At 41.0% G+C, this 14,238-nt stretch overlaps 1 protein-coding gene across 6 annotated transcripts in view; it reads left to right on the top strand.

Annotated features, from left to right (window-relative positions):
- sorcs2 (sortilin-related VPS10 domain containing receptor 2) overlaps nt 1-14,238 on the top strand; it is a 406,325-nt gene that overhangs the window by 337,238 nt on the left and 54,849 nt on the right. For all 6 annotated transcript variants that reach the window (XM_080876806.1, XM_080876805.1, XM_080876804.1 and 3 more), the window contains one exon: nt 1,792-1,881. In XM_080876806.1, the coding sequence (XP_080732932.1) occupies nt 1,792-1,881 (90 nt within the window). The remainder of the gene's footprint in view (nt 1-1,791; nt 1,882-14,238) is intronic.

Below are 14,238 nucleotides of genomic sequence, written 5' to 3'. Positions count from 1 at the left end.
ACTATGTAGATTTGAAAGCGTCCAGAACAGCAAATAATGGAATACCTTTTGGAAAATTAGTTTTCAGAGCTCCACACTTTGAGAATTAATGTAAAAAGTGTGTTGTGGATTATGATACCTAAACACAAGTCTCTATACTGAGTACAGAAACTAAAACAAGGTACATATAGACAAAGAAAAAAACTGGAGGTGATGATAGACCAAATACATCTTGTCACTTGCATTGCCAGCTTTTCATGTGCTTTGTCAGTCTTTTTTTTATTTTTTCTCCTTTCAGTGTGCTGTTATGTGGTGAACATTTCCCGTGAGGTTTTCAGTTTTTTAAAGCCCTTCATTGTTCATTAAGTTCACCTGTTTGTTTTAACCCTTCCTTCAGTTGGTTGGTTGTTGTCTAGTAACTTCTTGTTCACATGTTCCTTACTGTGCTCTGTTCTTTTATTATGATTTTGGGTTTCATTTAGTTTGCTGGTTTCCTGTTTGTTATTTTAAGTGAAGGCGTTTTCAACAACTGGCAGCCTGCAGTCCTAATCCTTTCAGCTGCTGGGGGTTCACCCAAAACATTTCTTTCTGAAACTGACAAGTTTATTGATTTGCAATGAAGTACTGAACCTCTGACATTCAGCTATTCACACAAGTTTCACAAACACAAGAAACTCTGGCTCTTTGTATAAATTTTGTCCAAAAAAAAAAAAAAAAAATCTTAATGGTATAAACAGATCTTCGGGGTACTTTTCCAACATTAAGGCACTACATAAATATGCAGAGTCAGAGCTGAGAATGCAGCTCTCTTCCCACTCTGCCAGCCGTCCTTTAGAAAGTGATTCCTTTTGAAACCTCAGTCCATGACACTTTCTTCAGTAGCTCTCATTTTTTAAAAATGGCTTTTTTTGTTTGATCCCTCTGCAATGCTTATCATTAAAGAAAAGTGGAACTTACCTGCTCCTTTCAATCACAAGCAATGGCAATAATCACAGCTCAGTCTGAACTCAGATGACAGAGACTGACATCTCCATGAAGGGAAAAAAGGCAAAGTCAAAAATAGAAGCACTGAATGCAAAGTTATAAACCTTTCCTTTTTATTTTGACAAAAGAAAAAATGTTTTTTTTTTTAACACAAACAAAAAAAAAAAAAAAGGAGTTTCAGTGCTGCTCACCTGTTTCAGAACATGGTTAACTCATTTCTGAGCCTGTCACTTGGGATATGACACATTCAGCTCTTGTTCCAATCCACTGTCAGTCACCAGTGCGGTCTCTTTTCTCCCAACTTCCTCTGCTAAACTGTAGAATCACCTGTTTGAGTATTCTGGTTCGTGCTATGTGAGCTTTTTCATCGTCTGAGCACTCAGCAGGACGACGGCATGATTCAGCCTTTTACCCATTTGTGAGTTGAATGCCAAGGTCTGTGCAATGCGCAGGAGTTTCTTTGCATTTACCTATCAGCACAGACTGAGTCACCGGCAACAGATGGTGAACTGTGCACCTCCACCTCCACAATTAGTCAGCTGGACATTTGCAGATGTTGAACATTTGATTGTTTTTCTGCAGGACAATATTTAAATGACTGGATGAATTCAGCCTTAATATGTCTCTTGATGCTGTGTCACTCAAATTGTTTTCTGTTTCACTCTTGCCTCGTTTTTAATCTCAGTGCATTCAGCAGCTTTCCCTTTAAAGTAATATACTTATGGGTCGTATGTCTATAAAAAATTTAAAACTGTTTGACTATATTATAACTGTAGAACTGTTAGACTGTTATTCATGCTGTTGCTGTTGTTTTTGCTTATTTCCCAGGTCACCACAGGCAATCGGACCAAGCACTATGTGTCCTACCGACGGAATGAATTTGTCCAGATGAGGTTTCCTAAGTATGCCTTACCAAAGGTAATGGACGAGAAAATTGGTGCATCTTTTGCTAATATTGATTTAAGGTTGACACAGTTTGCTCCCTGAAAGACTTCTCAGTCTGAATTATGCACGCATCCCTCAGGGATCAGTGTTTTGAACACTTTCATTTATAGTTGTTTAGCTAAGAATAATTACAAGAATTCAGTGGAATCAGATTTATTTTTACTTTTGACATTAAATGTGTAGGTTCTGTAAAGTCATTACTGATGAAACCCACACCATTAAGTGAACTGCAGTTTGTATTCTGATATTTGCACACACTTATGCTCACATTCCATGTGTGACCAGGTTCACAACAGTATTTCATGATACTCCATCGCTAGAGCCCCGCACTATTGTATCTTGTACAATATTTGAGGGACTAGCGTACACCATATATACCCGTGTATCAGCACACACGGTTACAACATTTACTTGGAAATGATGAATTTAAATAAGACAGTACCAGAAAAGTTTGGGATACTCACCTATGTGAGTTCATTAAATTAGACCAGACTGGCCTACCACTCCTTGTACACACCACATTACTTATACATATTTGCTGTGTGATTACTTGATTTACTGGTGAAGTGTAAAGTGTGTAAAAAGTGTAAAGTAAAGTGTGCGTGTTAGTCCCCATAGGGAAATAGTTCCTCTGCATTTAACCCATTCACCCAGTGAAGCAGTGGGCAGCCACCAATGCAGCGCCCGGGGAGCAGTGTGTAGGGACGGTACCTTGCTCAGGGGTACCTCAGGGTAGCCGTTCAGTGGAGTCGAACCCCCGACCTTCCGATCATGGGGCCACCACTCTACCTACTGAGCTATCCCTGCCCTGGTGGAAGTACTCTTGAAGTACCCTTTCACATTACACATACGTTACTATGTTTTATCCTATAACTGAGGATTTGAAAACAGCCATGTGACTAACTAGGTCAGTCTCATTGACCTCATCTACTGCTTGGTAATCCTTTCACTATCAAAACACTATATGTGTGTATTTATTTTTTTTATATCTTAATGTATAATTTATGTTCAAGTCTGTATCATGCTGCGCTGCACTAAATTTCTAAGCTAATAATATTCTCACTGATGCCAGGAGTAGACAAGCAATGCATTTGAACCATCACATTCTTTGGATTTTTTGCTGAAATCCATTGTGTATCCTTGAAATAGAAAGTCCACAGTCCACAGACTGTTGCAGGTAACTGAGAATCATGGAAGGTCCATTATTTCAAAGTTCTGTTATTATCTGTTCAGACACAGGAAGGCATGCTAGAATGATATACTGTAAATGTGTCCCATTCCCCATACAAAGGGTTTAGTGTGAAATTTCATGTTCCTAACTCTATGGATTCAAAACTTTTAAAATCAAACCCCTTGTTCCAATATGTTCCACTTCTTTGTTGGTCTCAAGTGTTAGTACACTACCTGCACTCAAATTAATCCTGGAACTGCCCTGATACATGATAACCTCCATAAAATATTCACACCTCAGCATTGATCCAGCAGCATCTTATGTCACTCACATAGCCAGAGAGGATAAATGAGCTCCACTTCAATACAGGCCAGTATTGGAACCTTTGCTGTCAGCATCAGCTGCACAGGGGACCATTTTAGTGTGACACTTGCCAGAGTGCTATTGAACTCATCTGATTGCATGGTAAGCCTGAGGAAATCTTTCAAGATTTTTGTTTTTATTTATTTATTTTTCTTGGCTTTAAACTAAGCCCTTTTAGCCAGACACTGCGATTGTTAGTCTGTCACTGATAATCTTATGCAAGGTGTTTAGCAACACGAATACGTAAAATACTAACCCCACCACTTACAGAAATCTTATAACCTGAATTGTCTGGCTACTTCAGCACCAAGAGCTCCACAATTTCCGTGATCCTTAAGGTGAAAGGAATTGAATTACACAGACAAACACACATCTGGGGATCTGCTGTAATGGGAAGCCAGTGGATAAATTAGTTTGTGTGTAAGTATGTGTGTGTGTAAGTATCTGTTTAGATAAAATATGCCCTAGTTACTCTCATGCTCATCGCTCCCTCTGTCTCTCTACATGTGTCCTCTTACTTGGGTGAGCAGATAGGTCACGCTTTGCGAAGCTTTTAGGTCGAGCGACATGGGGTGGGGTGTCAGGGCAAAGAAACAGAGACAGGCGAGAGGGATGGTGAGAGAGAGACTGAAGGGGGAAGATGAGGAGAAAGTGTGTGTGTGAGTAAGGGGTTCCATGTTTTTCCACTGTTAATAATTGAAAGGTTGGCAGATAAAAAATGCAGAGGCCATGAGAGAAAGCAGTTTTACTGTGTCCTGTGAGACCTGACCCAAGTGATGGATTAACCACACACCCACCCACACACACACCCACACAGGTGTGAAATCACAAGTAATAATTGTTCCTTTTTGCTCTGCTTCCATCTCCTCTGGCCACTCGGAATGTGATCATGTTTCTGGGGTTTTTAACACTTTGTTTAACTATCAGTGTATCATTGACCAGACAGTGTCTTGTTGGTGCCTAGTAGGTCCTACGGAAGCAGTCTGCTGACTTGGGTGTGCATGGCTGCCAGTGGCACTGGGACACTAGTGTTTATTGATGATGTAACACAGGACAGAAGGAGCTGAGTGGATTCTGAAGTGTTCAGAGACAAACTGTCTGCTCAAATCCAGCTAAGTGCAGTCAAATTGATTGGGCAGTGTTTTATAATACAGATGGACAATGACCTAAAATATACGGCCAAAGCATCCCAGGAGTTTATTAAAGCAAAGAAGTGGAAATGTCTTGATTGGCTAGGTCAGTCACCCCATCTCAACCCAACTATGTATTTCACTTGTTGAAGACTAAACTTCTGACAGAAAGCAAAGAAAAGCGTCTGGACTTCTTTAAGTTGCTTGAAGACGTTTCACCTCTCATCCGAGAAGCTTCTTCAGTTCTAAGGTCAAATGGTGGAGAGTCCCAGATATAAACCTAGTGGGAGTATCCCCCCACAGAGGGACAAAAGGACCCCCTGATGATCCTCTAATCGCCTGAGCCAAGGTGTGAAACTGGGTGTGGGTCCCAATCAGCCAGAGTTTCGGGTGAGTTCATTGTGAAACCTGGCCCCACCTTATCATGCGAATTCCTGAGATCAGCTGGCCCAGGATGTGAGTGGGCGTTAAGGCGTCTGGGGAGGGAACTCAAAACTGGATTATAGATGGCAGAGAGTTGGTGTCGTAAACCCCCGCCTCTGTTCAAAGATGGTCACTCACAGTGGACATAGATGGCTTCTTTCACTCCTCTTTCAAACCATCTGTCCTCTCTGTCCAAAATGTGAACATTGGCATCCTCAAAAGAGTGTCCTTTATCCTTAAGATGCAGATGGACTGCTGAGTCTTGTCCTGTGGAGGTGGCTCTTCTGTGTTGTGCCATGCGCTTGTGAAGTGGCTGTTTGGTCTGAGCATTCCTCGCTGCGTTGTACAGCATACACCACATTGTTAAGTCTGTGTTTTGGCGTTTTGTCTTTCGGGTGAACCAGTTTTTGTCTGAGCGTGTTGCTGGGTCTGAAATGCACCGGGATGTCATGCTTGGAGAAAACTCTCCTGAGTTTTTCTGATACACCGGCTACATAGGGGATGACAATGTTGTTGCGCCTGTCTTTCTTATCCTCCCTCGCTGGTGTCTGATCTTCTTTTCAGTGCCTCTTTGCTGACTCACCACTACATATTTCAAATACAACGAAGGCTTTTACAGACAAAAACATGGCTGTGCCATGGGCTCCCCCGTGTCACCTATTGTAGCCAACCTTTACATGGAGGAAGTGGAAAGGAAGGCTCTTGGCTCTTTCAAAGGAAGAGTACCCAGCCACTGGTACAGATATGTGGACGACACCTGGGTCAAAATCAAGACACAAGAAGTGGAATCCTTCACTGCGCACATTAACGCTGTGGATAAAAACATCAAGTTCACCAGGGAAGACACAAAGGACGACTGTTTGCCTTTCCTGGACTGCGCCGTGCACATTGAAGAGAACGGCAACCTCAACATCGAAGTTTACCGGAAGCCCACACACACGGACCAGTACCTCCTCTTTGACTCCCATCACCCTCTGGAACACAAACTTGGAGTAATTAGGACCCTACACCACTGTGCAGAACATGTTCCCTCTAAGCCTGAAGGAAAAAAGAAGGAACACACACATGTAAAGGAAGCACTCAAAACGTGCAGCTATCCTAAATGGGCGTTCTTAAAGTCAGCAAAGAGGCACAGAAAAGAAGATCAGACACCAGCGAGGGAAGATAAGAAAGACAGACGCAACAACATTGTCATCCCCTATGTAGCCGGTGTATCAGAAAAACTCAGGAGAGTTTTCTCCAAGCATGACATCCCAGTGTATTTCAGACCCAGCAACACACTCAGACAAAAACTGGTTCACCCGAAAGACAAAACGCCAAAACACAGACTTAACAATGTGGTGTATGCTGTACAACGCAGCGAGGAATGCTCAGACCTCTACATTGGAGAGACCAAACAGCCACTTCACAAGCGCATGGCACAACACAGAAGAGCCACCTCCACAGGACAAGACTCAGCAGTCCATCTGCATCTTAAGGATAAAGGACACTCTTTCGAGGATGCCAATGTTCACATTTTGGACAGAGAGGACAGATGGTTTGAAAGAGGAGTGAAAGAAGCCATCTATGTCCACTGTGAGTGACCATCTTTGAACAGAGGCGGGGGTTTACGACACCAACTCTCTGCCATCTATAATCCAGTTTTGAGATCCCTTCCCAGACGCCTTAACGCCCACTCACATCCTGGGCCAGCTGATCTCAGGAATTCGCATGATAAGGTGGGGCCAGGTTTCACAATGAACTCACCCGAAACTCTGGCTGATTGGGACCCACACCCAGTTTCACACCTTGGCTCAGGCGATTAGAGGATCATCAGGGAGTCCTTTTGTCCCTCTGTGGGGGGAAACTCCCACTAGGTTTAAATCTGGGACTCTCCCCCATTTAACCTTAGAACTGAAGAAGCTTCTCGGATGAGAGGTGAAACGTCTTCAAGTAACTTAAAGAAGTCCAGACGCTTTTCTTTGCAAGCTCCTTTGACTACGATGACCTGGATGACTGAGAACCTTCACAGACATTCTGACAGAAAGGCCAACAAACAAAGAGCAACTGAAACTAGCTGCAGTAAAGGCCTGGCAGAACATAAAAAAGGAGGAAACCCAGCATCTGGTGATGTCCATGAGTTTAAGAGTTCACGCTGTTGTTGCCAGCATAGGGTTTTCTAGACAAATAAATAACTGTTAATAAAATGTTCATTTATAACATTTTATTATCAATCATTTATTTGTCCAGTTACTTTTGAGCCCCTGAAATGAAGGGATATTGTTAAAAATGCTTTAGTTCATCACATTTTTAATATTTTTGTTCAGCTGCATTTGAGTTGTTTGGTTAAAATTCATTGTGCTAATATACAGAACCAAAATTAGAAAAATGTTGGCTCTGTCCAAATATTTATGGGCCTAACTGTATGTATATACACATTAGTTGCAATGACACACTTTCTATTTTTAAAAAAAAAACAAAACAAAACCAAAAACACAAAAAAACCCTGTGTTATTTGAATCCACAAGCCAGTAAAGACTTACGAGACAACAGATACCCATCTGAATGAATAGAGGCATGCAGCTACAGCACAATAAGTTTCTCTAAAGCAGAATTTCTGAAGAGTGATAAAGCTGTAAAATGAGGCTTTATTTTTATGTGCAGCCAATTTCATAGGAGAAAGACAGGCTGTAGGGTGTATGTAAGTGGCAAAATCAAAGATTTTTTTACTTTAATCTCAAAATAAAAATAAAAACAACTAAATGAGGTAATAGCTGTAGGGCATACTGTAGATGACGGAACTGAATATTTGGTTTTATTAAATGCCTCATTTTACCAGAAAACAGATGTTTTCTGTTGAACATGTCAGGCTTTTGATATAAGTAGATGTATTAAGGTTACTTAAAATGACTGAATGTCTGTCTCTCTGTGTTAGCCCTGCGACAGATTGGCGACCTGTCCAGGGTGTACTCTGCCTCTTGCCCTATGATAGCTGGGAAAGTCTGCAGCCCTCATGACCCTGAACTGGATAGGTGGAAGGGAATGGATGCATAAATGTTAAAAAAAACAAAAAAAACACAAAAAAAACAACTTTATTTAAACTTTCTGGACTTGCATGTGTAATAGTTATACATATGCAAGAGAATTCTCTCCCCAACTGGTCACAGCAGATGGCCGCCCCTCCCTGAGCCTGGTTCTGCTGGAGATTTATTCCTGTAAAAAGGGAGTTTTTCTTTCCCACTGTCGCCAAAGTGCTTGCTCATAGGGGGTCATGTGATTGCTGGGTTTTTCTCTGTATGTATTTTTGTAGGGTCTACCTTACAACATAAAGCGCCTTGAGACAACTGTTGTTGTGATTTGGTGCTGTAGAAATAAAATTGAAATTGAAGAATTTGTCAACAAACAACACTCTCCATTTGCCTTAATTGGTGACATGTTGAGTCAGAGATTATTTGTGTGCAAGGAGTGTTTTTCCAGAACCACCCATTCCAAACACAAGGTCAGCTGTGGGCTAAACGTCCTCGTGCTGCTGCTCCATTATTCCAGTTTTTCTTCTTGTAAATTTCTAACAACACGACTGGAAAGTAATCCTAAAAGGAATCTCATTATAAGATACATGAATAGTTTATTATGACTCTAATGTCTTTAGATATGAGAGACTTAAAGTCTGTTAAATGGGATGTATAATGTTATGTGCACATTAAGCATTTTAGCATCTCCTAGTGGTTAGCTTGGAGACTACCGTCAAGTGAATTTTTCTGTGGCTTGGCTTGTGCATAATTCTTTATTTTCATTGAGCATATTTCTGTTTTGTATTTTTGTAGTTTCACAAGCTCTGGGAAAGCACTGTAAGATGTACATTGGTGAAGACAAACAAGTAAACAGCCCTCAACTTTACTTCCACATCTGACTCATCATTTAACGCTTTCAGTGCCTGCTGCATATGTTTAGCTATCTGTCACTTCGTGCAACAGAACCACGCACGCAGGGGACAGAATAGGATGTATAAGAATCCTATGTGCATCTGTATTACCAGGTACAAGCTGAGTTGAATAAAATGAAAATCAAACAATCTCAGGAGCTGTCAATGACATTGTGAAGCCAGAAGTCCAAAGAAACACTTGTGGCTGTCAATACCACATTTCAGGATTGCAAGGGTGTGTTCTGCTGCAGAGGCAGAATGCTGCAGTGAAGAAGCAGTACATAATAAATGTGAAATAAAAATAATATCTTAAAAAATAATCTGACTTTTTCACATCAGGACAACAGTCAAAACTCTGTGACCCATGACAGCTAATTTTTCAGTATTTAGAAATAAAAGCTTGACCTGTAAGCATTTTGAGTGAGTGCTTATAATTACTAAGAGAATTGATTTTATCTTTAAGAGGTATGTGTAAGACAGCTGGATGAGATCTTAAAGCAGTTAAATCTTTTAGAAAGCTGAAATGTGTGGGCCGACTGTATCAAAGACCTCTTTACTGAATTCAGTAATGTCCACGGGGCATGATGGGGATTTTAATGTGATTAATGGGATCTGTTAGAGTGTGAAAGGAAATGAGCTCAAAGCTGCTGAGAGAGGGTGAGCCCACTGAAGAGGCTATTATGTCCCAGCTGACTGCCGGGGGAAATCTGGCATCAGATGTTGTCCTTTTTTTTCTTTTTTTTTTTCCCATTAATTAAATGAGCAAGACGTTCCTCGCACCATTCTGACCAAGGCTCAGTGATGTTACTGTAGGAAATGGGACAGTGATGGAGTATAATCTGTCAGAAAGATGTCTGAAATAATTGTACATGAGCCACCGGCAGGAGTATTGAGAACGGGCATAAGTAATAGAAGTTTATAAATCTCCTTCACATGTCAACCAAGCATTTGCTTTTAGCACGTGGCCTGAAATTCAATTTAAGACACTCGTGTTTTCAATTCAGTTTCCACCCTGATGGCCAGCAGGGTGCCAGTGGAAACTGTGGTACTGTTGGTCAAAGAGAAAGGAACAAGCTGAGGTGTTAGATGAGGTGAGAGGAGGGATTGTGTCTCAGCATCCGCTGACCCCACTCTGTGATTGTATGTGACCACTACGCTTCTGAGCATATGCCTAGCTGCAGGGTGGCTGTAGCTCAGGAAGTACAGCAGGCCATGCCAAGTATTCTTGTGCAAGATACTAACCCCAAGTTGCTCTCCGATCCATCCATTGGAGTATGAATGTTAGCTAGGAGGCACTAAAAGCTTAGAAGAAAGTGAATGTGGGACGTTGTATAGAGCGCTTTGATTACTCTGGGAGAATAGCAAAGCGCTATATAAGAATCAGTCCATAGCTGCTTGGTTTTATTCAACTGTGGCCATGGCAGTAATTGAAACACCTGAATTCAATTATTTGGATATTTGAGTGAATCCTTTAGTGTACTTCATCACAATGGTAACCATTTAGAGCTCCTGTTGTATGTTTCTGAATGGCTGCCTGAAAAGGTAAGACAGGGAAAAAATAAATAAATCAAGGAATGAAGTATTTGGTAACATGACCAACATGGTTGTCCTGCCTTTGTAAGACTTCTCAGCTATTGTTCTCAGTGATCCATGTAGACACTGTGGTCACAGGCTTGTACACCAATCATGGCTACATGATTATAAGTGATTACTGTTAAACCTTTTTCTCTTACTATACTTTTACTATAGACTGTAAACATCAACGTATGGAAACAAAACTTTTAGGAGGCACGGCTGAAGCAAGGCAGTCAGAGCACACAATGTATAAGTCACTGTGAAAATCCAAAACAAAGGATTGTTAGGATATGCAAGGGTGAGATGATTGATGGTCAGTCTTGTACGTATGCCTTTAATAGTGAATGTTGTCTGATAACATTATTAAAACCTGCTGTCTCTTTCACCTAAATGTAAAACAAGATGTACGAAAACATCTTTCACTTTCACAATTTCCTCATTTTATTTTATGCCTCCTTCTGCTAGTGTGTACAATTTAAAGTCAGGGGATCCTTATTTTCACTCATTCTTGTGGTTTGTTTTTGCTCCACACAGGGTTGGTAGATTTTTCAGGATGTGCACCCAGACAGTTTCCTTTCATGTGTAAATGTAAATTGAGCTTTACATTCTGCACCGTCTCATTATAGTGTTCTGCCTTTGCCTTTCTAGTGTTATTAGCACTGTGCTGAGTTTGGATCAAGTACACAGTGAAATACACCGCTGTGAAAGAATATTTTCCCTCTTCCTTCCTTTCATATTTATTACTCTAAAATGTTCAGATCATCAAATGAACTTTAATATTATAGCGTATGGCAGATTTAATTTCATGAAAATCTTCAGGTATTTTACTAGCTTAGAGTAAAGAGGTTTTACTGTATATATTAAGCAAATGTTTTTTTAATGGAGGGGCTGTTTTGTTTTTTGTTTTTTTTTGTTTTTTTTACACACATGGGAGTCTATGAGTACAAGCCTCAAGTGGGAACCTGAGAAACTATCAGTTCTGTAATTGCTTCATTTTTCAGCACTAGTGGTTGCCACTTCAAGAGTTTCACCCACCACAAGGGACCAGAATCTGCCAATTTCCAGAATTCTTGATCGTTGACTGGCAGATCAGCCTCACGCAATCAGGCAGGCAAATCAAGCATGTGAGTGTGGAAAGGACACTCACAGCCACATGGTAACCCACTAAGGCTACATCCACACTAGCCCAGATAGATTTGAAAACAGCGTTTTCGTCTGAAAACGGTACACGTCCACACTAGTTAATTCTTATTGTTTGCACTGAAGCACCGCAGCAATTTCCTAATGTTGTAAACCTCAACATCTGGCAATAAACCCATTCTGATTCTGATTCTGATTCAATCATTTTCACAGAGTTGTGTGTCCACATTGAAACGACCAAAAACGCTTTTGGGCTTTTTTTTGTTCACCAATTCTGCTTTTTGTTTTTGTGTTAAAAATTAAAAGACAATTAAGATTGCATGTATCCTTGTTACAATAAGGATTTATTGATGAAAAAAAAATGTGGGACATACAGTGGGGCAAAAAAGTATTTAGTCAGCCACCGATTGTGCAAGTTCCCCCACTTAAAATGATGACAGAGGTCAGTAATTTGCACCAGAGGTAGGGCTGAACGATATATCGCATTTGCGATAATATCGCGACATGATCAAGTGCAATTTTCTAACCGCAAAGGCTGCGATTATACTGCGATTATAAGGCTGTCCAAATTACTACCATATCCCAGAATTCATAGCGCGGCCCAGCCAAACTCCAGTTTCCAGCAATGGCGGCCGCTACTAAGTTTTAAAATTACTCATACTAATCTTTCTGGGTCACAAAATAAACTTTTAACATATTTTCAGGCGAGAAAGTAGTTGTGTAAACATCAAATATCTGCTCGGTTTATCAAGATATCCCATATTTGCAAAAGTGCTTCGACGTTTTCAGAGGCGTCTGCTACCCACCAGCTCGACAGCTAGCCGGGACCTCGAGGGTTACTGATGCGGCCGAGAACGGCACAACTCCCGGCACATCATTTTCAGATCACCGCGGACTTTCGCTGCTCGGGTTAAACGTAATATATAAGTCACTTAGACAACCTAAAAATGTTATTGTTGGGCTTTTTTCAGTGTTTTGTTTGTTCGTGAGTAAATCGGTTTGGCTGAGATTAAAGTTATTAGATTAGATAAAATAAAACTTTATTAATCCCCCGGGTGGGTTCCTCCTTGGTTTTCACACAGCTGACTAAACGTCAAACAGAAAACTTATTAAACAGAAGTATGAGACAGTCGAGAATTTACACCAGTGTCTGGTTATATTTTAGATAGCAAGAAGCAGACGGCCGAGTTTATTAAACTCCACCGAGACAGCGGTGACGCTAATCAGAAGGCTAGACCGTCCAATTTCACGCCTTTAAACTTTAAAGGCGTGTTTGTGTGTGTGTTTATACAATTGCTATTATGTTTGCACTTTATGTGTAATGTTACTGACTGCAAAGATCAGTAAGATGTGTGTATTTTTTATTTATTAGTTTTATTTATTTAATATTATTTTTTAATTGAATGACTGTCTAGTAGTTCACAGATGTCGAAAAACTGAGTGTGGTAAAGCCACTGATTTTTTTTTATGTATATTTCTGCAATCTGCACATTGTACTGACTTTCATTTTAATGTTTATGTAACGTGAGGGTTCACTAGATGGTTGGGAATCTCTCTGAATAATTAGGAACAGCAAGACGGAGACGGATAACTTTTTAGCAGCCTCTTTACTTTTAGCACCCTGCAACAACAACCCACACTTCCTGTGTGCCGCCCTCATGAATACTTCACTGGCCTCTCAGAAGCCAGGAAATCTTATACTCAGATCAAAACAGGGAAAACAACCAGGTAGATATAACACATACTTATTACTGGTTTGAACATGCATGTCTAAACATTCAAACATGTAAACATGTAAATATCAAAACACGTAACCACCAAATAGCTACATAACTAGCTTTATAACCTTTGTAAACACCTCTTTGTATATCAAAATAGATTTAAATTTACTTCTACACTTTACATTTTCCTCCCCCCCTCACATAAGAAACGTCCCCGTTTCCCTACAGAAAAGGAAGAGAAAAAAAAAAAACCCAACATGCTGCAAGCAAAGGGGACAACAATAACACAACAGCAAAACCAAAAACAAGTTCAGTTCAAAACATAGTCCTTGAGGTATCTGGGAGGCACAACTTGACGTCTCCCACATCGCCGTGAAACACCAGATACTCGATGAGGAGTTGAAGGGACAATGTCTGATTGGTGTATCACCACATGGCCAGAGGGAGAAGTCGTTACAGTCTCAGACCGAGGAGAAGGGGACAAAGGAGAGTGGGAATGGGGTCGTGACTGGTTTAGAGGTGGTGGCTGACAAACCTGAGGGTCTGATGAGGTTGCAGGGCTGCGGCCCTGAACATTCCAGCTCCCTTCAGCTGCAGATTTTGAAGCTGTGAAGGGCAACGCACCTGATAATGCAGTCAACTGTGGAATCTGGGGCTGTACAGGTATGTCACCAGCAGGTGAGTTGGTTCCACCTTTAGGAACAGGTGCTTTGTACGGCCTGAGACGATTGTAGTGAACAATTTGAGTCTTGTCTGATTGGTCCAGGAGGTAGCGAATCCTGTACGTGACACCAGGGTTTTCTCCATCTGTTCCAAGGCACTCCAATATCTCAAAGGGGCCCTTCCAATGTGGAGCAAGTTTCTGCTTTGCTGTAGTGGGGTCATTTAACCACACCAAGTCACCCG

Source organism: Rhamphochromis sp. 'chilingali' (assembly GCF_963969265.1).
Source record: "Rhamphochromis sp. 'chilingali' genome assembly, chromosome: 1".
In the NCBI taxonomy this organism is placed as follows: Eukaryota; Metazoa; Chordata; class Actinopteri; order Cichliformes; family Cichlidae; genus Rhamphochromis; species Rhamphochromis sp. 'chilingali'.
The sequence above is the reverse complement of the archived record's forward strand: the minus strand, read 5'-3'. Positions and strand labels throughout refer to the sequence as shown.